This window comes from Channa argus, chromosome 5, assembly GCF_033026475.1.
Source record: "Channa argus isolate prfri chromosome 5, Channa argus male v1.0, whole genome shotgun sequence".
In the NCBI taxonomy this organism is placed as follows: Eukaryota; Metazoa; Chordata; class Actinopteri; order Anabantiformes; family Channidae; genus Channa; species Channa argus.
In genome coordinates, this window is record NC_090201.1 from 16180767 (window position 1) to 16207773 (window position 27007).

A 27007-nucleotide genomic window follows, 5' to 3' on the forward strand; every position below is an offset into this window, starting at 1 on the left:
CACGGAGTAAAAGAAAAACATTAGATAAGTTACTATTTAAATATCAGATAGTTTGTCTTACTCGGTTTAATAAACCCTCTACTGTGTTTTTTATAACAAACATACTGTATTCTAAGACTATGACTATCAGGTTTCTTTAAATTGATATGTATGACCAAATTTTGACCAAAGCTCTGTCACCCTGGTTACGACACAGTGGTTATTGCCATCTGACACAAGTTGGTCTGATTTAGATTTTCATTCATTTATAGCATGTTGCTTATTTCTCAACTTGGAGCAATATCATCTTTCAAGGTATTGCATCAGGGTCATGCAATTCTTTTGAGCCAACATTTGTTCTTAAACATAGAGAAATATTAACGCAAAACAAAGCAACGGACTTTGATTGTGTATTTGAAATATATAATGGACCAAAGTTTGCCAAAGTTTACCGTACTTAAAAGGAAACCATTTTTTAATCCAACAATAATCTCTAAAATTAGTACATTTTAGTGCAAATTTAGTGTATTTATCCTACTCATACCCAGATAGTTGTCAAATAACATGCCTCACACACACACACACACACACACACACACACTAAAAGACGCTGCAAACCCATATGCTCACAGCCAGATCCATATGAGGCCTTTCAATAATAAATGTAGGCCATTGTTTATTCACTTACAAATAACGTATGGAGCAGGTGAGATAAAAAACCTTAAGGGCTTATGAAAATCTTAAATCCCAAAAAATCAAAAAGCAACGGAATAAATTACACAGCAAGAAATAGTGTGTCACAGTACTAAGGGAAGCTTCAAGCTTTTAGATTCAAGAAAAGCACTGATTATATTTTAAATGTAATAAATATGCTTGCATCCTGGGTGTGTTGATTGCACAAGTTTGATTAGGCTTTTTCATGGAGATTTGGTAAAAACATTAGTAAAAGCTGAAAGATGGAGTTTATTAAAGTTTCTTTTATTTAAAATGTTAAAGTTCTTTTTGGGGGAGAGCAGGGATTGTCACTTTCAAAACATACATTTGGTATACTGTATGTATGTCTAAGCTAAAATATATAATCAAAAAGTGGAAACTGGTGTTCTTAACTTCAGTTTTAAAATAACTGTTTGAATTTTTTAGAAACAAGAATAAATACTAGACTACAAGACTATGTTAGAATATGAAACTTCTGTATCTGTACATACAGTACTCTGTAGCCTTTCTTGGTGGACGACAGCAACTGTCACTTGTAAGTCGCTTTGGATAAAAGTGTCTGCTAAGTGACTAAATGTAAATGTAAATGTAGTCAGCTTTGATTTAAGCCACAATGCATTTTAAGTGCAATCCTGTTTCACAGTAAAAGAAAAAAGTATCAGAAAATCCATGAGAACTTACAATTAATGTCTTTAGTATAATCACCTATGTTCTGTCCAGACATATTTATGCAGGCCACTTTATGCTCCAATGGCCAAATACACAGCTTAGCCAGTTTCTTGCTGGCTGTTTACATCTACACTCTCTCACTACAATCCCTTAAATGAATACAAGCCTCTATATCAAAATGTTTAAATATTAAAAAAAAGTCACCGTGACCCAGTTTCACAGTGAGAGAAAGGATTATAACACCCACAGAAAATATAAAAAAGAAACTCCAGAAAATTCATATGTCTTTTCTGTCATTCAGTGTAAATACACACATACTGTAAATTGAATGACCATCCTTAGAACCCCACAGAATTTATCTTAAAAGAACTATGGTCGTAAGTGAGATATTTTGTGACTAAAAGTGAAAATAATTAGTCTTTTTAAATGTGATGGTTAATGTAAAATTGAGCAACAAGCACCTAGTCAACCCCAATGACTGTTTGCCATCTCATTATAATGCTTCAACCTAAAGGGCAGAATGCATTAAGTTCTTCCATGAACACTGGAAGCATTAGAAACATAACATGCACTCATCTTAGGTCACAACCAGTCATTCTGTTTTAGTATTTATTCTTTTGGAGCAATGTTTGTCTACCTAGTCCTTGTATTTCTTTCAGGACAAGACCTATACAACGTTCCAGCATCAAAGAACTGGCACTGACTCCAGTACTGCTACTCCCAGAAGTCCTGGTCTAACTTTGAATACGCAACATGACGACCACGTTGAGTCCCATAACATGCACCAAACATCACGAAACGAGCTCAGCGCAGCTACTATCAATATGCTGTCTGCATCACATGAGAGAGGTGAACCAGCGAGGATGGGCCCCACGCGCTGCCTCTCGCCCGCTGCAACACCCAGCAGACAGTGTGGCCTTCATGGTACAGAGATTGTAACCCAGGTTCTGAAAGTGAAGGACAGTGTGTCACTCTCTAGGAGACTGCTACAAGAAGTCAAAATGGATAACTTCCCACAGAACAAGGTACTGCTTATAATAAGACTCATTGAAATTACTCTACAAAGTATTTGTGACACAGAGACAAGCATATAAATCCCTTTTACAGTATTTTGAAATTGCACATCATAATTAACAGAATACCTGTTGATTGGCCATCACCCCTAATTGCATTCACAGTGATATTGCCATGTTTGATGCTATGTTATATTGACACAAAAGACATTGTTGATTATTTGTCAACGCTAGTAACATGCTCATTATTTATCAGACAGATGTCTCACTGATCCAGAAAACAAGTTTGACTTATTTTTTACTTTTTAATATTAGTATTACATCAGCACTGCAGGGAAAAACAAGACTTAGAACATTTACTCAAATTATTAAACTGTGTGAGATGAGAGTCTTTGTGTAACAGTATACAATATAGTACAGTACTATAACTAGAGAGGTATAGAATTTTTTATTACTTGAATTACAAGTATAAAATGAAACTAGGTGTGTGTTTTATTTTAAAGTCCCTGAGTCTGAGTCATTTTCAACAATTGCCATAGACAACCATCTCCACCTAAACAGCTAATATATGCCTGCTGTACTGTAATTTTTCCGACATCAAACGGACAAAGTTATCAAGAGGCTGAAAAAAATTCTGAGCATTTAACAGCCTCCAAATCTAAAGCTCCAAATATGTTTGTCAGGATTTGGTGAAGACCATAAGAAAATATAAAAAAATGTAAATGGCATAATTGTTTTCTTCCCCCAAAATTGATTAAGGCAGCATGGTAAAATAAACATTACTTTGATTAAACCCTGTTTAAACGTTATTGTGATATGTGATTTTTATTGTATTCCAAAATCGTAAGTAAATGGGCATTGGATACTTTTTTTAATTAACAGTTTTATTTTCAAAAGATAGAATATTAGCTGGAATGTGCAGAGTGGGTTTTTGAGGCCCTGTGGTTAGTACGTGGCTTATTTAAAGCTCTGATGGTGTTCTAACTTGTGGTTTCTGTTTGCCCATTACAATGTCTAATCTGTGCTGATTAGAGAAGAGGGACTATTGAAAAGGTTTACTGAGAACGACCTTGCTGAGAACGATCAGACTGTGATGTGTCACAAATTGAGGTAGGCCCCTGCCCCAGTTAAAAAAAAATCCAGGATCAGAGGATAGTCAACTGCAGCAATCACAAGGCCTGAAGGGAGATCTGTCACTTGGCTGTTGCTTTCTGCATTTACACAACTCACTGCTGAGATATATCCCAGCATCCTTCATCAGTGCAGCTCCTGACTGCTGATTTGTGCCAACTCCGGCAGGCAACATGCAGTGAAGGCTTTGACTGAAAGGTTGTCAGGCAAATATGACAAGGCGTTTGTTTAGTTCCCCGCAGTCCTAGTTTATTGACTGCCATTGATTCAACACCAGGGCAACAGTAGGCTTTCTTGCTTTCAGATAAATCAAGTTAGCATAGTATGTTCCTAAATCAATAGATCCACTGTCAAAAGACACTCCCTCAGGTTCAAAACAACAGCTCATGTTCAGCACTGCCTTGAGCTCTGTTTGGGACAGCTGTCTGTTGTTTTTAAGGTTTACACTACTTATTTTACTGCACAAAACATAGTATCAACTTTGTGGATTAAGTCTGTGTGCATGTGTGTGGTTACAAGATATAAATAAATCAGTCATGTTTGATGTGTGGATGATCATTTTTAAAGGAAGAAGACGATGATGAGACGCTGAAGGCTGTTGATTCCAGTCATTACGAGGTGGACCTGCTTGGCAGTCTACAGATGCATGGGGATGATGATGAGGAGCTCCAAATGCTGGCAAGCCTAAAAAGAGAGCAGGAAGAAGATGAGTGTAGGGCCTCAGGCCTAAGTGCATCTCAGATCCACCAGTGTAATGTCAGCATCAGCATGAGCAGTGACGACACCTCTACTTGGACTCACATCTCCATGGTCTGTACCATCATACTCTGCTCCTCTTGATCTTTCGTTGTATGAATTACCATTATTTTTCAGGTGTCCCTCTTCTGTTTTCCATCTGGAATAATTTTTGTGACCCTAGCTGATCCTTACCCTTGCTAATTTCCATTTCAAGCTCCCAACTTAAGACACAATGATGTGCTAATGTACCATTTTCTCTGGTGTATTTTCTCCATTATAAAAGATTATGGAGATTGAAACACATTCATTGGCCTCTTACAGCATTTAAAAGTACACCATCATGATATCCACAATTTCCCCAGTGACTAAAATAATTTAAGTCTTTTGACATTATACCCAGAAGACTTTTTATAATTCAAAAATAGTATGGTTTGCTCTTGGCTATTGAAGGTCATTTAGTTCTAAGGTCTATTAACATAAGCACATCGAACATATGACGAAAGAACACTGGTGGGTCCACTGTAGGATCCCCAGTAAATACAATCATTACAGAAGCTTGTGATATAGATCTGGTAAAATTTCTGTACATGCAACCATGTGTTGTTAAAGTGATATTCAAATAGAAGACAATGGTTAGCAGTGTTACCGCATAGATTATCTTTTTAATGGGGTCACCATTCAAAATGTAAGTGTTTACACAACAACAAGATGAGATTTCCATTTAACTTGATCAGACCCTAAACTAATGTCTTTTGAATTAGCTGCAGTGCTTTACACTTCTATATACATATGGCAACAGCACCACCAACAGCATATTATGGAAATGCTTGCCAATACAGCAATCATAATAAATGGTTGTTATGGGACCCAGCAACAGAATAGTTATTTTCTAGTGTACTTGTACAAATTTCTTGTCCCTAGATGTTATGATGCGAACAATGTCCATGGTTGTCATCCATGTTAATGCAGCTAGAATTCCACTAGCCCATGTGTAGCATTACCCTGAGCCCATTGTGTGCTGTGTTTCAGTTTCTCGGTCATATCATTGTGTGAAAGTAGATTTCAGACACATTGTTACTTGGTCCTACTGTAGATATGATACATATTCTCTCTATGGGACCACAATGTCTGATTACATTTACAGTACATATGGCACTGAGTGATACAAGGACATGAAGTTTCTCACCCCCTCATGGTTTCCTGACTTAATGGGAGTAACAAAGTAGATGTTGGATACGAAAAATGTAAGCTAATAAATAGTTGTAGGAATGGGATGAAAAAAATAGCAATTTTGCATATAACATTTATATTCATATTCATAAGATGTGCTGAGAATTCATATCAATCCTAAAACTTTTAATAATAATATTTTAATAAATGCATTTACTTCTGCATTTTACAAACAATGATTAAAATGATAATTATTTTATTTACCTGTCCATTTGATAAATGGTGACATCCAGCAAATACAGCAAATATCCGTTTAATTTGTGTTTGAAGCTCCCACAGTAGAAAATACATATTTATTTTGTAAGTTATGTTGACCATAGGTTCTCAAAGGGAGCAGTAATACTAATAGCATTGATGTGAAGATTTCACCTAGCACATACTGTACATTAGGACCAACATAGTCAATGTTCTGATGAATTAGGTACTTGCCGAGTAACACAGCACTATACAAAAATAAACACACCACTTTTGATTTTAGAAAAGTTTAAACCAGACATACCCAGGATAGTAATGTCAATATTTTGGACACTGACATTGTGGGGAAATCAAAAAGCTAGCTGTAGGATGAGATTTAAAATCAATCTACCCAAGGCATCGAATAATGATGATGTGTCAAAGGACATGGTGTCTCATATATGTGCAAGGTGCCCTTTTTCATCCTCATGTGATGCATAGGGCTCTGACCTTCTCTTACTGGCTGGAAGAGTGAGCCTCGCTCAATAACCTAGAAGGGAATATCTCTGCACTGCTACTAGCACCGTTCAGTGAGGTTTTCTCAAAGGAGGCTTTGACACCACCTCTTCACATTAAGATAAATTATAGAACACATCTCTACCACAAACATTTTTGAAAAAAGTCACATAATGTAGCATTGCATATACATATGCCAAAAGTTCCCTTTTGGAAAGAAACTTACTTCTATTAATATATATACTGTTGCAGTTAAAAGTAGGTGTTTAAAGCTAAGGCATTCTTAAAATCAGATGATTGTTAATGATAAAATATTAATAATAGGTGTTTTAGGTAAGAGCATAATGTTCAGAATGAGTGCAGCGAAGTTTATGAGATTCTATGTAATACTGCTGGGGCTGTAATTCTGCCAGAGCAGTTTCACCATTGGGGGGAACGATATGAATTACATAGACATAACCAAAAGTAAGAAAAGCAGAAACTAGAGTTGAGCTGATCTACCAGCTGTCACCCAGAAGCCTTGATAAATAAGGCAGTAGCAAGGATGTTAAAAAAAACATCGCCTGGCCCCAGGAACTTTTGGCTGAACATCTTTGCCAAACAGGTGAGCACAATCCAGAAATGCTATGAAGGGCACTTTTTAACCACGTGTTTTGAGGTTTTGTCTTCTTCATAGAGGCCAGAAAGAAGACTAAAAATAGTCTCTTTTAGGTTTTCTGTTGTATCGTTATTTGACCCAACATGCAGAGTTGAGGACCACGGCTTAGCCATACCCACTGAGTTGTGACCTCCTAGCCAAGACATATCCTGCATTTTCTGAGAAGCTGTATCGCAGATAAAACACAGCTACAGCCTGCCGGTACTGATGTTACTAATGTACTCCTGTTAGCAGCAGCTGTGCCTCTAATTCTTTTAGTTCTTTGAAATTGTGGTTCATGCAAGTTCAAATGACCATGTGAGGCATTGGGTTTAATATTACAGCCTACTTACTGAAATGGCTCTGCTCCTACCTCTCCGAAAGAATTTTCTCCGTCACCCCAAAGGTAACTCATCATCATCAGTACGTATTACCTGCAAAATTCACCAGGGTGCAATTTTAGGTATTATTTTTAGAAACGGATTACATAAAGAAGACACTGGAGCACACAGATAGCTAAAATTTACTTAAGCAATGCAAGGAGTAGAGCTTCAGCATGCTTCTTCATCAATGTCATCCAGTGTAATAGCCTTTAAACAGGCACTAGGCTTAAATAGTCTCCTGAGGCTATAATATGGTCTTTAGCGTTGACAAGATGGAGAGGGTAATGCACTTGTGTTATTTGCAGCTGAATATTACGGTATGTTAAACAGGAAACCTTTCTTATCTTTTACCTCTAATTCTACCTCAGTTAAAAGTCTCTTATACCCAAAGATCACATGAAGAATGGAGCTGATAGTCTTTAAAAGCCTTCAGTTACAAATATTACACGGCTCAAATCCTTTGTTCCCTTTGCAAAAATTACAATGGCTTGCAATTTATACAATGTTTTGCAATCTATTGATTGTGGTTTGTTCACCTTTCTTTTTCACCCAGATTTTCTGTTTTGTTGAATCTTACTTTTCTCTTCTTTTTGTGCTCCTATCTTGTTGTTTGCCAGAAAGATATTGATGTGTACGTTGTTAATCGCACGCTGTGGTTCTGGGGGGTGAAGAGCAGGTCAACCAAGGCTCAACTTATGTACAGTAGGAAGAGCAACAAGATATCATCAGAATTAAAAAAAAAAATGTCTGAATTATCATTAACATTTGTTTTGAAAAAAACTAATAATTAATTAGTCACACATGGGCTAATAATAACAATTAAGTCCCCCTAATCATGTAATCTTGAGAAAATGTCATCTGGAGTGAAATTTGTATTATAGGGAAGGCAGAGGTAAAATTAATACGACTTCAATGCATGTCCTTTGCAAACTAGAATGATACGAAACAATTGAAAATTGGTGTGATAACTAATTCATGCTATGACATTTTTAAACATTTCATAATTACTTGGAATTATGAATATTTGGTGAGATTCTAACACAGTATTCTAAATGTTGATGTTCCAGCCTGCTAATCAGGGTCACCACTATCAGAATGAAATGAACCCACTCCTACATTCAAACCCCAGGTAAGCAAGCACATGTCAGAGTACGTTTACTAGGATTCAGTAAACACAACTTACAGTGAATTTTAAACTACAAGTAGAACATAGTAGCCATGGTCTAAGAGTAGGAATAAAACTACATTTCATGTTTATGTTTGGTACATTATGATGTATTGTGTTTGTAATTTCAAATATAAGCAATACTGACACCAAGTTTGTTGCCTGAAAAAAATGTCCTTGTGTAACCTGTATTTTTAATTAGCAGCATTTGCTGTACATAAAACACACCCGAAAATTCATCAGATGGCAACCAGTGACTGCAGAATTAAGGCTAAATGTCAACTGTCAGACTTTGCAGACTTGGGCTTATCCCTCACACAGATGAGTACAAACAAACTGAGAATGTGCCAAGTACTGTATTTTTGGTCTCCCTCAACTGCTGTTGTCGTTTTTGCAAGCGCTAATTACTATATACTATATATAATATATTTTTTTATTAGATATTTATTAGAGTTATTCCTACTGAAGTTTTTTCAAAGGCAATGTTATGGATAATTAATGTTATATATCAAGGCTTTTGTTCAGGTTTTTAAAAAAAATCTAAAGGCGAAACTTAGTTAACTTAGCATGTAGCACTGAATTTCAGCAGGTGTACAGGGAGAAATCCATCATTGATGAGGCAAAGGCCAATTTCTGCACAGTAGGCGCCTCAGTATTCATAATACAAAATAGCCACAAGACATGTGCTACCTTGTTTTACCTGCCTGTGGGTTAGAATCAGAGTAAAGTTAAAGTTCTAACCTCAAAACAAAAACACATTGATGAATACTAGGTGTATGTTCCTGGAGGAGGAGAATCCACTTCAGGCATGCTGTATTAAATGCTTGGAAGAATGCAATGGAAAGTCTAGGCAACTGCCAAATGAAGTAAAAGCTGAGAAAGTCAAATGAAAGTGTGAAAAACAAGAACACGCAACTTAAAACACTTCATCTTAAAATATTTTTCAAAATGCAGTGACTATAAGAGATTGTTATGTAGAAGTGCAAGTGGAATTTCTTTTTTTGAAGGAAGGTGAATAGACTTTATAGACAAGGTATAATACTATTTACAGTGTAACCTTCACTAAAATTAAAATCAGATCATTTTTTATAACGTGCTTGAAAGCGAATGGCTCACATTAAAGGCTCCTGCTGACGGATTTAGAGGACAAGGCAGAAGAAACTTTCCACTGAAATGCTGTTTATGATTAACAATACATTATCAGAGTAAAATTGGGACTGTAATACAGTATAAAGTGTCTAAAGGTGTATCAATATCAAAACACGAACACAGCATTGAACAGAAATATCCACTTGTCCTTTGAAGGTGCTTGAGACCCCGCAAAGACCCAGAGCCTGAAAATACATAGCTGTCTATTTGCGGGTGTACACAACCATGCGGCATGTTACAAAAAAGGACAAGGGGATTGCATCACAGTTCCACTACTCAAATTATGCAACCACCTCCTCTCTAACACTTCTGATTTATTGATGAAAGGCAAGGTACCCTTGTATTAACATACGTAGACTCTTGTGCATTTAAATATTTTGTTTGTTTTAATCGTTAATCTTAGTACATCTGATTAATCTGGAGGCAATTAGAAACATATTTTTACTTGCATTGGTCATATTTCAATGCTAACTTGTCTTTTAAATATTCAGTGGGGTTGTGCTGTTTAATTGAATGTCTACTGAAATGAATATTGCTATTGACAGACACCTCAAACACACTCACCGGCTTGTCTCACACTACTCTACAGCAACCGCAGCTGTACTTCTGAAATTAGTCTTCGAAGCAAGCCTCGATTTACATATTGAAGAGCAGCTGCACAGGATTTGTCGTTGTTTTCTTTCTTTTCTTTTAGGCGTTGCATTCCGAGACACCCTTACAGCAAATTCTATCATGGTGCTTTTTGAGCATCCTGACACCTCTGCAAGGCTTCCTAGCGCTTGAGAACTACAGTTTTCTTGACAGCTAAAACACTGCTGTTGCTGTGCTTAATGTTGCCAAGCTTTTTCCAGCATTTTTAACATGATTCTTTGCATGTGATACTTGAGTCTGCCTTTGGCCGGCATACCAAATGTGAAACCATGAATCGGGCTGTCAGAGAGACCTTGAGTTGTTTTACAATAAAGACTATTGTGAAGTTGCCACGATACTGTTTCACTGCAAGATATTTGGAAAATTTAATTTTTAAACACTTAACTGCAGAGCAGAACAGTCCAAATTAAATCTGACTAATTTATTTCCTTTATCTAATCCCTTCCATATCTGGGTTATAATTAGTTTAAAATCTTTGAGTTTTATCACTCTCAGCGAGTCCCACTTAACAATGTGAAGTTCAATTTGCAATTCTCTAGCCGAGGCCCTTGTCCTTGAAAATTGCTTCCATTAACTTTTGTTCTATGTTACTGACTATCACACAGTCAGAGGGGTGTTAGCATGGGGTAAATGCCTTGTTCGAAAGAGAAATTAGAGCCTCAATAGCGAGAATGTTCTAGATCACTTTAAAGGCATAAGGTTAGAAATGTCTTCATTTCCATAATTACAAGCAAAGAAAAATCTGTATTTAAGAGATCAACTAACTTGCAAGTCTGTTTTGCCTTACTTTTTTATTTGCAATGCATAGTAGTGCTTAAACGTGTACAGTATGTATTTGTAAAACAGCTATAGTTTTAAGCTTGCTGTACAATTGATGTGCTACAATCCTGTTAAATCTATGTATTTTTATGCAGTTCCAGATACTGCATCACTAATATTGCACCTACTGTATTTACTGTAGAATTCGGGAAGAAGATTAATTAGTGCCCAGTAAAACCAGCATTTTTTATTATGTCTCCAACATTCAAGTTAATCAGAAAAGATACTGGAAACGTGCACCGCTCTTTTGGCAAGAGTTTACAGTGCATGTAGGTACTGCACATGGTGACATTATCAATCATTGCAGTTCTTGATTGTAACATAGAACATGGAGAGAAGAACCTTTAAATTACCTACTCTCAGCTGAATATTATACAGGAGATTAGAGTTCCTCATTAAATATGCTTTGAAGTGCTCTTATGAGATGTTTTGTCCAGAGGCACAAATGTAAATGGATCATTGTCCACATAATATATAGTCTAGAAATGATTCTGTTTAAGAAATGAATCTTGCAGTACTTCTAATTAATAATTTGTCTTCAGCATTTTTTCCTCTGGTTAGAGTCAGTTACACCGTAAAAAGGGAGCAGTATAATTTATATCGTAGAAATTATTAATGTACACGTAAAACCTATGTGCAAGTCCTACAGGAGGGTAAACTCATTTAGAGAGAATTAAGTCCCCCAGACAAGGGCAAGGTTAGGCCCCTACTCTGGACCAGAATGTGGACACTTGGAAGTCACAGCTTGAGTCAGAATTTAAAAAATGATCCTTCAGGTGAAACTGTGAGGCTAAGGGGCTAAGTGTGCAGGAGAGGAGGCTCAAGGACAATGGAAGCTTTGATGGGCTTCTGAAAGCACACGATGAAGGGACTTCATTGTTAAAATGTCATACAGAGCCAATTTGATGCAGGATACAAGAGTAAGATGGTGAATAAAATGACATGTGTTGTCATGACTGTGCTCCTTTATGGTCTTTTCCCTAGGGAATGGATGGATGTCCTCAGTCCTCCTATTATGCCTCCTAGCCAGCATAGAAGGTCAGACAGCACATGGAACAATGAGGAAAATCTAGTCAGAGGTACAGTACAGTAACCTGGACTTTAGTCCTGTTCCCCCTAGACAGCCCCTTATCTCGTTTAACGTTAGTAAGGTAGTAAACAATTTAATGAGTTAACTTTAACAATACAAATGTGTACAACTAATGGAAACATTAAGCTTTCCCCAAAGACTGTTCACAGCATGATGGGAGACCAAGTGAATCCGTATCTAATTAAGTGTAAAAACCCAGAAGAGTGTAGCTCTCTGTCCTCATAGCATAGCTCCATAGGTCAAAAGAGACTGGCTCATTACAGGTCCGTACCCCTCGACACATCGGCAAGGTTAATTGATGAAACCTTTGCAGTTTACAACATCATTTTCAAACCTCTTACACAATGTGTCTTATAATTAGTTTTTATTATCGTCGCCTGACGTCTGATAAGTTGAAACATTCCTCCCCAAGCATTCTATAACCTTTTTAGCATTAACATCCTGTCAATTTAACATCTAAATTCACATGCTTTAAAGTAGTGGGGATTAGGGGGAATCTCTTTACAGCTTCATAATGTGGCACAGGGTCTTGGTGTCTTTGCTTGTGATTGATAAAAGAAAAAATGGTAGTGACAGAAAACTTTTAAATACACCTGAGTCTGAAGGTCATCTCACTATCTCCACCTCTCATTTTATTCCAGTAACAGCTGAGAGAGTATAGGCCTTTTTCATGTGTGATATGATTATGCTGTTAAACATAGAAAATATAATACAAGTTTTGGATTCATGTTTTTAATCTATGCAAATCCTGATTATTTGAATATCCTTTGAATAATTGCTTGTGAATGTTGCAGATAGAAGTTTTTTTTTATTTTATTTACAGGAGAGGATGAGACTGTGAAAGAAGAGGAGAATGAGGAAGAATATTTGAATCTACTCTATGATCCTTGCCTGAACTGCTATTTCGATCCAAAGACAGGAAAGTACTATGAACTAGTTTGACTCAAAGCTTGAGAATTCAAATTAATAAATCACAAGTTATTGACTCTGGATGAATGGCATCAGGACTTTTGAGGCCTAGCTTATTTATCAATGATGAGTACCCCATTCACATATAATCTTTTTATTTTGCTGCCTTTGTTTTTGAGACATTAACTGGAACTTTGTGTCACTGTAATTCCTGTCATGTTAATGTGTACATGAGTGGGACTCAATAAATCAGATACAAGCTTTTTACGAGAAGTGGAGTTGCTGCCTATTCAGTGGCACATCTGATCGTAAAATGAGTCTTTTCATAACTCTTGGCTATCAAATTAATATGTAAGCCTTCTGAAAAAATGTTCCACAGCTTTTTTTTATTAAGATGTCTGACATTTACATTTTGTTCTACACTAGTATTACAACGTAGTTCTTTTTGGCCTTTCTTCATCATAGTTTGTGTAATACAAATTCATTGAAAATATGCTATGTATACATAATTTTAATTTAATTAAAACTTTAATGACAGAGTTTCTAATTTGGTCTGTATTTCTGAATTTAATTAGCCAGAGCTGCGTGTCTACATTTAATACAAGAAACAAAAAAGATGATTGAAATGACCAACCGAATATTTCTCTATTACATGTGTCCCATGTTGTAATATTGTGTTCATAGATAAACCTGTAACTATGATTTTTTTTTTCTATGGTGTGTAAATATAACCAGCAACATTGCCAAGCACAGAGCTCATAGGTCTGGCAGGGCTTCTCATTGGTTTTGCCAAAATACTGATCACACCTGATGAGCAGGTGATATGAGGTTGATCTATTATTTTCAGCCTGAGATCTGTCCACAACGAAAGGAAAATGAAACAAAAGAAGGAAAAAGCGCATTCATTTACCCTCATCCCCAGTCATTTCAATCAAACTGTATCTCATCTGCATCAGTGACCATTCAATTGGCCCAGACGTTATCACTGGTCAGAGAGCAGTCTTGTGAAAGCCTAAAAAGGTGATGATGTGCACAATCATATGTTTCCAGAAAGGTGTTCATAATTGAAACAAACCCAATTGTGTATGTTCTGTCCAACAAATAGCTCAAGCAATAAATAAACCTGTCTGTTACATAGCCATGCCTTTAAAAACAAGAACTTAAAATGATGAGGTAGCCAAAACATTAGAACGACATCTTCTCATAATGCAGTCCAGTGCAACTCCATCACCCACTATGACCTCAATAATAAACAGAGAGTAGAATTATCACCTTTCTGACAGGTTTGAACAGGGTAAGAGACTCTAAACTTGCAAAATGCAGGGCCAGTGTACTAGATTCCATTAAATTCTACAGTTGGTCATAATGATATTTTAAAAAAATATCGATTAGAGCTTTAAGCTTTCTTGACCATTATGAAGAATCTGGACGGAACAAAATGCCATTATTTCGTCACATTTGATAAATTGGTAGAGCAGTGATCTTTGGGAATATATAATGAAAATAATATTTATTGTACTCATGTTGTGTAATGTAAAGACGTGCTCCTCAACGACCTCCACCACAACTATTCTGAAGTTATCAACAGTTCTTTTTTCGGCCAATGAATATCAACTTATCAGCCGCCTTGTGAGCCAAATGCACTCCCTACGTAAGAACGGGCACACAGGCACGGCCAAATGGAGTGCACCTAAAGTTTCTGAACTTCGCGTTGGGAGACCACGTGACACGAACTAATACCACATGACGAGTGGGCGTGGCAACGTATCAGATGAATTCAAACAGGAAATAAACAAGTATGACATTTGGCTCAGCGCGGTCATAGTGGACGAAAAAACGTCCTACCTGTAATTTTGACTTACTTCGAATTAAACAGCATGATCTGAGCCCTTTTGCTGCAGCATGGCAGTAAGTTAACCAGGCTCTGAAGTTCACAAGGATGTCAGCACAACAGGTAAATGCTGCAAGCAGCCAGAAGTCATTACTGGAGATGAACTAGCATTGATTGGCAGATATAATCCTTAACAGCGCTCATCATTAAAGCAATAGAGCTGCTTGTCTTTCAATCCAAATAGGCTCACAGTATGTAGGTTAATGGTTTGTGTTACCTTGACCCTGTAGCTGTCTGAACTTGCCGTGATGAAGTTACCGACATGTTGAAAATGAGTTCCTTATACTGGGAAGGATTAGCACTGGGTCTGCCGGCTGCTGTCATATGGAGGAATGATTAGCTCTAACTAACCACTTTTTTATATATGTAGATTTACTTTAGAAAGATAAAGTCTTATAGTAACGTTACCGTATCTTTTCAAAGCATCTAAACTCGACGTTGCCAAGCTGCATCATCTATTTTGTGAATTACTTTATACAGTGTGTCAAAATTAACAAACGCTTTTTTCAGCATCGCAGTGCTACAAACTGCGAGCAATACAAATTCAATTCCAGGTGGATAATAATGATAAAAAGTGTCTGGCTTTGAGTTCATGTGCATATCTCCACACATATATTTGATGAATTTGTCTTTATAAGTGACATTAAATGCTACTTATTACACCTTTGACCTAAAGGATGACACAGGATAAGAGGATAAAATGGCCAAAAATAAATGTTTCAGATTTTATGTGAATGTGCGCTTAAACCTGGTCAGTTTTTACTATAGCATTGTGGTCAGGATTGTATATTTGTTTTCAAGTAATGTGCAAACTTATTAATCAAAGGCAAAAACATTTGAATATGTTATCAGTGTGGCAATAAATCCTGCATCTCTGTCTGTCTTAGCTCATTATTGTTTCATTGTTTTTCTTATCTGACACCTCCTCACCTGTGTGATTAATTGTTCCTGTTGGATTGTTATTTTACACTCAGTGCGAATTGTAATTATCACTACATAGACTAATGTTCCCACACTCTGCTCCTAACATCATCTCTAAACTTTTAAATATAGTTGGGTGATCAAAATTCTAATGTGAGTGATCACTAATTATCAAAGTGTCTCCTGCTTGGCCAGGGATTCACACCCCCACTTCTGAGCTTTTGGGCTGTACACCGTTCTGATCCATAACACATCGCTGTTCAGCTGTCATATCTCCTGCCCGTATTTCCTTTTTATCTGAGCCACACATCATGAACAGAGCTGTTAGGTTTATGGGCTTTTTAACTACCCCACTGTTAGCTCTTATTGGATTCATTTGTCTTTTTAGGCCGGGATAAGGGTTCACCCCGGGATTATTGCATCTGTGATTTTCGTCGCAGTGGCAGCAATAGCTGCTGCTGTATTGATCATTCGAAAATACTGCTTCCCAGTCAAGTAAGAGAACTTAGTTAATGAGCCTTATTGAGATTTTTTTAAAATTCTGGTTGCAGTAAAAACACACCATCCTTACCTCTCACTTCATTTCAGTGAGGCGACATACAGATACTCAGTGCTGAGGCGGATGGAAGATCAGGGTTCAGTGGTGACAGAGGAGGATGGTGACAGGGGGCCAGGCACAGTGGGAGAGGAGTCGGACGAGGTCAGTGCATCATGGCTTTTCTGATTGTAGCTTTCACTGTCATCTGTCGCACAGTACCAGTCAACACAGCTGTAACCTTCCTCATCACAGCCGTTTTTAACTTCCTTTATTCTTGTGACAGGATCTTCTGGAATAATTTGCTGAGTGTGATATTGTGTTACAAGAGGCTAATTGTGGATGAATTGTGTGATTTAAAGCTGCAGTTACTGATCATTTTCAGTTTGGATTAATCATCAATAAGGTCTTAAACTGTGAAAGCTACGTGTGTAACTGTGGTAGCTGGGAAAATAACTCCTCTATCTGTGATAAAGAAGGGCATTTTGGAACATAGATTATGAAATTGTGAGTAAAAGTCAAAATATCCCACCCTCTGCCACATGAATGATTGTGTTTTTCAATGTATGCCTTAACTTGGTGGAAGTGCAATACCACAGAGCCCTTTTAAAGAGGCTTTAAACTATGTGAGTAAGTTTTTTTTTTTTTTTTTTAATCTATCTTCAAATGTACATAACACATGATATACAATGCTTTAAATCAACCAAAATCTTTATTATTAACTATTTAATTAAATTCCTCCGTATGTTCTTGAGTAAAAATACTTATTTTATATTTTTCTCATGTCAAAATGTACTATCAAAAAACAAATAAATTTGGTATGTCAGAAAAGGACAGTAATGCACATAAGATGTTATTTTATCATAAAGCATCAATAGTACTACTGTAGGTAGAATAAGCAGAATAATGGTGCAACAATTTGTGCAGTATTTCCACTCATTTTTATAAGATTTGAAAAGGAGGCTAGTCTGCTACTGATCTCACCGAGAATTAACATGTAACAGTTCAGATATTTGTGATAATGTATTAAAGTGTATAGTTAATGATGACAATCTAGTTTAGAAATGGGTGAAAACAGTCTGTCATTATAGGACAGTTAGTGCAAATGAAAGACTGTGGAAAACAAAGTAGTTGCTAGGTAATAACTGTAGTTATGCAAAAGTACTATGACTAGAACAAACAGGAAAATATTGTGCCTAAATTACCTCAAAGTGTAACAAAACATTATTTGTGGCATTATTTAATTGGCGTTGTAATAAAGCCCATTGATTGGTAGCATTATAAAGGATGTGAGCCTCTACATTCTTTCAGTATTAGTCTGGATCACAGAATAGTGAATATATAACCGTTATCCAGCAGTTATGAAATAAGTGGTTGCTATAAAGCATCACATGGAGATTTGACATTTAAGATATTTCAGACAACGTAATTGACTTGCAGCTAAAAATAGACAAAAAGAGTGAAGCTATGTACCATTTTACCAGTTCCCTTTGAAATATATTTCCCTTCCCATGGGCATGTTAACCTGCTCAAAGCAAATTTGCAGTAGAGTTCAGAGTTACACTGGCTGTTTAATGGACTTTTAGGCAGAGTATTGTTGCATGATGTTTTTGACAACTATTCCTGCTAGGGAGTCACAGGATGCTAGAGAAAGCTCCAACTGATCAATTATTCAACAGAAATCATTTCACTATGGTTTTGCTTTTAATTATTGATCAACAAATTAAGCAGTGAAACCAGGTAGTTCTTATCACCCTTTTTTTTATTGCACGTATTTCTAACATTTAATGAAACACTTTGCTCTACATTTACTAGTGTTGTGTCAATGATTTTGATGGATACTGTGTTATCATTTTATGGATGGTGTACATTTGACAAAAGTGTGTATGTTGTTAAATATATTCATCTTATGGACTGACTGATGTCCTTGTTCTGTTCCTCTCATGACTTTGTGCACTTACTCTTTCTCTTATTTAAACAAATCCTCTCCTCTATTAGGTAGAAATTATTGATTAAATGAATCCTTTTGAATTCTCACTTTTTATGGACAGATATATAGTAGACCAATGTTGCCTATAAAAAGGTTTGTGTTGTTGTCCTGGCCAAAGTAAATGGGCATAAATAGTATTCACTCCTTTGAACATCTGTAAGCATGATCTAAGCGGTCTCCAACAGTGCACAACGACCCTCTGCTGGTTGTCTTTATTATTACAACATGGAAAGAAACTAAAGACAGAGTCTAGTTAAGATGCTGTAAACATCTGCTGTCACTTGATAAAACCTTTTTAAATTTAATGACCTTGTGTTGCATTTAAACAGAAAATAATAGTCATTAATCACTTACCAATGTATAACGTACATCACCATCCTGAAACACCTCTGCGTGCAGAGCAGATCAAGAAGCAGAACTCACTAAATGACGGTACAGTTATACATGGTCCACACTAACTGGGAGAGGTCACTGCTTTCAATACACACACAAACTCACTCTGCTGGGTCAGGCATGCTGCACGGGGCAGCTTAGGGGTTAGTGTCTTGCGAAGGATAATATATGGTCAGGAGGAACCAAGGATCAAAGCACCAACCACACGATTAATAGATGACCACAGCCACCCCCACGTTGAGTTGAACCCACACCTCTTTAAATAGTGTCAACAAAAACAACATTATAATCTTCATGTTTGTTTTGCAGGTCTTTTATATTAGACTGCATTTCTTTAGGTTTGCCTCATAAACTGAAGATGTTTTAACAGGCAGGTCAATGGCCACTAAACTGAAGATGGCTAAATATTCAAATTCCCATCAATTTACCTTCAGCAAAATTCCTTCACCCATTTTACCTTTGGTGTGTCATTTAATTCACATTTTTTTATTTTATTTTTTGATAAAAGCCTTTTAGATGTGTAAAGAAAAATATAGATAATGGTATCTAAGCAACATCTAATAACTTTGTGCATAAATTCGCTTATGTTTTAAGTCATTTTGTTTATTAAGCCCAAATATGAATTAGTAAGCAGGCAAAGGAGGCAGTAGTCCCAGAGCAGGAGACCAGCAGGGGCCCCAAAGACCATCATGTTTATTAGTGGCAATGGGTTTGATTAATTTAATATACTCATTCATAAGATTGAAACTGTCTTTTATTTTTAAAAATATAATTTTAATATCTTAGCTTTATGATTACACGGTGCATATTCTTAAATAAATTAGCAATAATTCAGGACACATTTCTTCATTCAAAAAGCGCTGATCCCTGTATTTTTAACAAACGTTAAAAATTCAGGCTGCCGGCTGATAATTAACCAAACATGAGAGAGAAAACTCATCGTTTGCTTAAACATCTGTATGGTTGATTGTGGACAACACAGTTTATTTAAAAAATGACCAAAGCAAAACTATGAATAAATGTGCTGAAAGATACCAAACCTGTGTTGTGTGTAAGACATGGATGGTTACTGCATGATGCCAGTGCTTTAATTCAGTTACCAGATCTCAACATAGTTTGACTCTTTCAGACTGGTGTGTTAAACATTATCACCATCACCACCAGCAAACCTCTACCTGTGAAAATTCCTTTCAAAATAAGAGCGTTTGTTAGTAAGACACTTTGTGTTGTTTTTCATTAAAACTCACGTTTTTGTACTTGTTTTGTATGTTGTAGAAGCTTTAAACCCTAATCAGCTATTCACCTGTTTCTTGATGGCTAAATCGTAAAACATAGATTCTGACCTACTTACAGCTTGGTCTTTTTGTTGTATCCCCGTTGTATCAGCCATAATATCAGTTAATGGAAATATTGTTTTTGCATTGAGCTCTCCAGGCAAGTGAGTGACTGTGTGAGCGACTGTTAAGGGATCTGCTAATCCAGAAACAGTGGCTTGACCTCTGCTGCAAGGGATTGCCATTATTATCTCTCATTATTTAAACATCAGTAGACTAATTCCTGTGCAAGGAGTGATGCCTATGAACAAATCCTTCATGCTTCAAGCAAAACAGTGTAGACTACATTGGTACGTAGATGTCATTGTTATTATTTTTAATTAGTTAGCTATTAACTCTAACTCTATAAATCTACATTTTTCACAGATTTTACCAGTGTTTTGTTAAAAAAGTGAACTCTGAATTATGTAATTTTAGTCTTGTGACTTTTTTGCATTTTTGATTTGTTTCTTCTGCAGACTTTAGATGCTCATCAAACCTCATTGTTCACCACAGACAGTATCTGTTACTGGAAGACACCTTCCCAAATCTGACATTGTACAAGAAAGAGACTCAATAACCTAGTTCACAGTGGGTGTGTATATAAAATGCACATCCTGGTTTTAGCACTAGCACTAGCACTAGAAAAAGGGCTGCAACGTTTTTTTGCACAACTACAAATTTCTTTCTTCTCTACAAATTATCTGTTCAGACAAATTTATCTGTTCGGACTTTCATACTCTGTATGAGTAGCTGGCCTGCACAGATGTATGCACAGATGACACTGATGGTTGATGTTGCGACAATTTTTAATTGTTTTTTATTGTATTTCATTGTAATTATTTTATTTTGTATGTATTTTGCTTTTTATTACCAAGCTTCATAATTTCTCAAAAATGCCATCTCAATTTTTGAGAATTATCAAATAAAACAAAAATTTCAAAGTCAAACATGCTCCTTTTTTTTTTTCAGACTTAAATGTTTAAATGCTATCTGTAGCCGTATGTGGTCCTACAGGATCAGATAACATGACTGTAAATTCCTTTTCAGCTACAGCTACACCCAAACCAAAGTGTGGCCTGTCCAGAGTCAGGAGTGGAGCTCTTGATATTGTCGGGCTAAACATCTGATTTTATGGTAAAATGTATGTGTTAATGATTTAGAAAATTATTTGGTGGTAAATGTTGAGTACAATAATCTTTTTCAACACACTGACAGAAATTTCACAAAGCACACATCTCATGCTCTTTTAATTGTTAACAATATTAATCGTTTCAATAATAAATGTCAGCTATAACATTTAATGCAACCACAAGGGGGCACATGCCAGTGTCTTCTTGTGCCAGTCCCTAATCTGGATGAATGCAGAGAGTTGTGTCAGGAAGGACATCTGGCGTAAAACACATGCCAAATTAAACATGCGCATCATGACTTTCACACCGAATCTCACTCCCATACCGGATCAGTCGCAGCCCTTGTTAACAACGACTGTTGACCTACCGGTGGAAATTGGGCTACTGTTGGTCCAAGAGAAGAGGAAGAAGGCGTGTTCATAGGAAGAAGGGAGAAGAGGAAATTCAAGTTTTTAGGACTGACAGTAGAGACTTTGAATGTTGGGACTATGACAGGGAAGGCTAGAGAGTTGGTTGATGCAGAGAAGGAAGGTGGATATACTGTGTGTCCAGGAGACCAGGTGGAAAGTAGCAAGGCTTGAAGCTTAGGAGCAGGGTTCAAGTTGTTTTACCATGGGTCAGATAGGAGGAGAAATGGAGTAGGAGTTATTCTGAAAGAGGAGTTTGTGAGGAATGTTCTGGAGGTGAAAAGAGTATCAGACAGGTTGATGAGTCTGAAGCTGGAAATTGAAGGCATGATGTTCAATGTTGTTAGTGGTCATGGTACAGGTAGGATGTGAGTTAAAAGAGAAAGAAATTCTGGAGAAAAGTTCTATGAAGTGATCCAGAGGTGAGAGAGTGGTGATTGGTGCAGATTTCAATGGACATATAGGTGAAAGGAACTGAGGTGATGAGAATGTGCTGTGTAGGTTTGGTCTTCAGGACAGGAATGCAGAAGGACAGATGGTGGTAGACTTTGCAAAGAGGATGGAAATGGCTGTAGGGGAACACTTTCTTCCAGAAGAGGCAGGAAAATAGGGTGACGTATAAGAGTGGAGGTAGAAGCACTCAGGTGGACTACATCTTGTATCGATGTTGTAATTTGAAAGAGATCAGTGACTCAAAGTATTGGTAGGGGAGAGTGTAGCCAGACAACACAGGATGGTCGTGTGTAAAATGACTCTGGTGTTGAGGAAGATGAAGAGGACAAAGACAGAGCAGAGGACGAAGTGGTGGAAGTTGAAAGAATGTTGTGTAGTTTTCATGCAGGAGCTGAGACAGGCTCTGGGTTATCAGGAGGTGCTTCTAGATGACTGGACCACTACAGCTAATGTGATCAGGGAGACAGGTAGGAGGGTACTCGGTGTGTCATCCTGAAAGAGGAAAGTGGACAAGGAGACTTGGTGGTGGAACGAGTAAGTTCAGGAGTGTGTACAGAGAAAGAGGTTAGCTAAGAAGAAGTGGGACACTGAGAGGACTGAAGAGAGTAGACAGGAGTACAGGGAGATTCAGCGTAAGGTGAAGGTAGAGGTGGAAAAGGCCAAACAAATACCATATGACGACTTGTATGTTAGGTTGGACACTAAGGAAGAAGACGTGGATTTGTACAGGTTGGCGATGCAGAGATAGAGATGGGAAGGATGTGCAGCAGATTACTGTGATTAAAGATAAGGATGGAAATGTATTGACAGGACCAGGAGTGTGATGGGAAGATGGAAGGACAACTCTGAAGAGCTGATAAACAAGGAAAATGAAAGAGATTGATGAGTAGAACAGGTAACTGATGTGTAGCAGAAAGTAGCAAAGATTAGTAAGATTAAAGTGAGTAAGATGTTGAGAGTGGAAAGGCAGTTGGTTCTGATGACATAGCTGTGGAGGTATGGAAGTGTCTAAGAGAGGTGGCAGTAGAGTTTCTAACTAGTTTGTTTAATAAGATCTTGGACAGTGAGAGGATGCCCGAGGATTGGAGGAGAAGTGTACTGGTGCCGATTTTAAAGAAAAAGGGAGATGTGCAGAACTGTGAGGAAAATCTACAGAGGTGGAGGTCTTCTCTGAGGAATGAAGTTTACCCGCAGTAAGAAGGTGCAGGACTTTAAGGTGCAGGACTTTAAGTACTTAGGCTCAACGGTTCAGAGCAACAAAGAATGTGAAAAAGAGGTGAAGAGGCGAGTGCAAGCAGGTTGGAAGGGGTGGAGAAAAATGTCAGGTGTGTTGTGTGACAAAAGAGTATCAGCAAGAATGAAAGGAAAGATCTTCAAGACGGTGGTGAGACCAGCGATGTTGTTCGGCTTAGAGACAGTGGCACTGAAGAAAAGACAGGTGGCAGAGCTGGAGATAGCAGAGCTTCAGATGTTGAGGTTCTCTTTGGGAGTGACGAGGATGGACAGGATCAGGAATGAGGACATCAGAGGGACAGCTCATGTTAGATGAGATAAGGTCAGAGACCCGATCAAGGTTGTTTGGACATGTTCAGAGGAAACACTGTGAATATATTGGTAAAAAGAGTCTAAGGTTGGAGCAGCCAGGCAGCAGGTCTAGAGGAAGACCAAAGAGGAGATTTATGTAGTGAGAGAGGACATGAAGTTAGTTGGTGTGAGAGAAGGGGATGCAGAGGACAGGGTTAGATGGAGACACATGATTCACTGTGGGACCTCTATGCATGAAGATGATTTACAATCAGAAGCTCCAGAACAGCTATCGTATGGATCTTGCTTGTTGTCAGTTGAAAATAGTTTGTTTGAAAATGGAGTTGTGGAGAAAAAAAAGCCTTTTTTTGATATGAAAGAAGGAAGGAAGTTTGAATCTTTTAATCCTGTTTTCAGTTCCAAAGTTTTTGAAGCCTTTAAATGATGATTTTGTTCTTTTTCTTTTAATTACTCTAACCAAAAGATCCAGAAGACTTTATGGCATATCTGAGAGCGATTAAACCTGGAATGATTGTTTTGGTGGCCTCGTTTGTTGATGTGATAACCAAGTAAGTCTACATCTCAATAATTCATCTGCTAAAAAGATTTCATATCACAGAGTTTGACCCTTTCCTTCAGAATGACAACTGAAGTGAAGGAGGTATTTGTTGGAATAGGAAGTACTTTGATCAGGTCTGTAACATACAGAGACGGCTGGGGGTTTGCAGGAAGAGCAGGGTCAGGAAACAACAGCCTCTTTGAGAAGGTTTTACGATTCTGTTCACCGCAGTTTGTTCTATTTGTGTCAAAAAATACTATTTTAAAACATGTCTGATGTGAAAACGCTTAATGATTGATGGCAGACCAATATATTTTTTACCTGTTCACACGTCGGCAAGCTGTTAATGATGAGAGAAGCGACATTTATGAAGGCTGGCCAGAGGTTGTGGAGGTAGCCGGCTTTTTCCCAGCAACCATTACAGAAACCTTTAAGCACCAATGTGATAAATAGCAGAATATGAGCCAATGTAATTACTGACTTTTGATTAACCTCCTTGTAAACATGATGCCAGCTTCAAGAATATTTCACCCTTCCTCAAACAAAAAACTTTATTTTGACCTAATTCTAAGTTGCTATTATGCTAATGTTATATTATATTGTATTTAACTTATACTTGTTCTTAAATACAGTATTGTCAGTCTGTTGTTCCTGGTGTCTCCCAGAGCTTCTTATTCTGGATCGAGTGTCTATTTAAGTAATATGTGATTTAGTGCTAGAAAAAAAAACTGACTTGAACTGGTTTTGTTAATACTGATGGAAAATGCAAAATAAATGTAAAAAGAATTCAGTGGATGGCTTGTGCTTCAAAGTACAAAATCTATGTAATACACTTAGCTGGATACAGTGCATGTATCTGTTACTGGTGGAGTCACATGGAGAAATAAACAATGTTTGATTCACAACCAGTAGAAAACCACAATGATGACCATGTGCTCAATTCTTTCTTTCTTTCTTTCTTTCTTCATATTTGGTTTGATATTTTATTGGTGTTGCATGTAAAGGTGGAAGAAGTCCTAATGCCAATACAAGAGTACAATAATACTCCATTACAAGCCAAAATCCTGTATAACATCCTTAATATCTTTAAACATACAGAAGTACTGGCAACAGTGTATTTTACACTATTGTATAGTATTAGATGTTTTGCATCGATGCTAAAATGTGTAGGAAGAATACTGTGGCTATGTTTTAAGAACCTTCATAGGAATTTTATTTTAGTCCAAAGTTTATGAGGGCTTATGACAGAAAAGAAACAAAAAAGCAGGCTGCTTTGGAATTCTGATTCATTTTTTTGGACTAGTTTCAAGTAGGTTTTGTGAAATGCAGGATTATTTGGTGAAAAGCATATATAAATGGAACTTCAGAATTTAAGAGGGCATTGTTCCCTTTGGAAGGACTGTTAGCGGCTCACACACATGTAAAATTTGTCTAGGGACAACATGGACACAGCTCTTTGGCAAGGGGTCACAAACTAAATCATTTTGGGCCACTGATTACATTTTTAACAATGTGGTGTATTTTATCTGCTGATCATTTTTTTCTTCTGCCATGTACTTAGATTGTTTTGTCTTGTGCTAATTGCTCTTGCAGGACCTTTAGCCTGTTCTCTGGGTTTCTCCTCCACTTGGTGGCTGTTTCTCTGGCAGCATCATCATTGGTCCAAGCCAGGGGCGAGCCACTTTCCAAGTATCTCGCCAACGGGTTAATCAATCCTACATACATTTAAAAACTAAATTAGTCAAATCTGGAAACCAGTGCTCTCAATCAAACAGTGCACTGCTGTAAGGCTTGATGATCCAGAGATCAGTGTTGCCAACTTAGCGGCTTTGTCACTACAGTTAGTGAGTATTCAGACCCCTCCAGCTTTTCAAAAAAGCAGGTATTGCGCTCACTCATCTCAATGAGCAGCGCGTGCTGCAGTAAGCCCCTACCATGTCCCAAAGCAATCACAGGCGGCCTAGTCCTCACGCAGCAGCCCCTTCACCTGCAGTCAGAGCAGCAGATGTTCACCCTCGACCACGTGCACGCTGCAGATGATGCAAATAAAATGACTCGCACAAAGTCGCCGCTGGTACCCATACCATTAAGAGAATACAATAGAAAGAAATACAAACAGACACACTAAATGCAAAAATACATACACAAAAAAAGTTTTCGTTCTGTTCTAATGCAAAATGTAAGATGTGGACACCAAGGTTTTGTAAAAGTTCAGGAAAAGAGCTCGTCAGTTTGTTCAGGTTGAAATAAGCTTTGAAAATAAATGTCACAAAACATGATTATTACATGATCCTCATTACAAAAAGCAACCGCGTGGAAGATACACACTGTTTCATTGACTCATTGTTCACTGCTCCAGAAAGTTAAGAGAATTGGTAATTACATTTTTGGATTATATGTCATGTCATAAACATTTTCTGGATCTGTTGTTTCCCAAAAGAGTATCAGGGAGAATGAAAGAAAAGATGTGGTGAGACCAGCGATGTTGTAAAGCTTAGAGACAGTGGCACTGAAGAAAAGACAGGAGGCAGAGCTGGAGATAGCAGAGCTTAAGATGTTGAGGTTCTATTTGGGAGTGACGAGGATGGACAGGATCAGGAATGAGGACATCAGAGGGACAGCTCATGTTAGATGTTTTGGAGATAAAGTCAGAGACCAGATTGAGGTGGTTTTGACATGTTTAGAGGAGACACTGTGAATATATTGGTAGAAAGATGCTGAGGTTGGAGCAGCCAGGCAGCAGGTCTACAAAAAGCCCAAAGAGGAGATTTATGGATGTAGTGAGAGAGGACACGAAGTTAGTTGGTGTGAGTGAAGAGGATGCAGAGGACAGAGTTAGATGGAGGCATGATTCGCTGTGGTGACCCCTGAAAGGGAACAGCCGAAAGGAAAAGAAGAAGAAATTTCCCGAAGATATTTGA

The 27007-nt window shown here is 37.4% G+C and overlaps 1 protein-coding gene across 10 annotated transcripts in view; it reads left to right on the forward strand.

Moving 5' to 3' along the window:
• cfap20dc (CFAP20 domain containing) overlaps window positions 1–23976 on the forward strand; it is a 35230-nt gene extending 11254 nt beyond the window's left edge. For 4 of the 10 annotated variants that reach the window (XM_067503684.1, XM_067503683.1, XM_067503688.1 and 1 more), the window contains 8 exons: window positions 2022–2387; window positions 4074–4316; window positions 8252–8313; window positions 11953–12047; window positions 12882–14921; window positions 16168–16274; window positions 16368–16479; window positions 16601–20649. In XM_067503684.1, the coding sequence (XP_067359785.1) occupies window positions 2022–2387; window positions 4074–4316; window positions 8252–8313; window positions 11953–12047; window positions 12882–13000 (885 nt within the window). In that variant the 3' untranslated portion in view covers window positions 13001–14921; window positions 16168–16274; window positions 16368–16479; window positions 16601–20649. Of the gene's footprint in view, window positions 1–2021; window positions 2388–4073; window positions 4317–8251; window positions 8314–11952; window positions 12048–12881; window positions 14922–16167; window positions 16275–16367; window positions 16480–16600; window positions 20650–21060 lie in introns of those variants that run through there. The other 6 variants (XM_067503685.1, XM_067503687.1, XM_067503686.1 and 3 more) reach the window with 6 other exon arrangements.
• Window positions 23977–27007: the final 3031 nt, after the last annotated feature.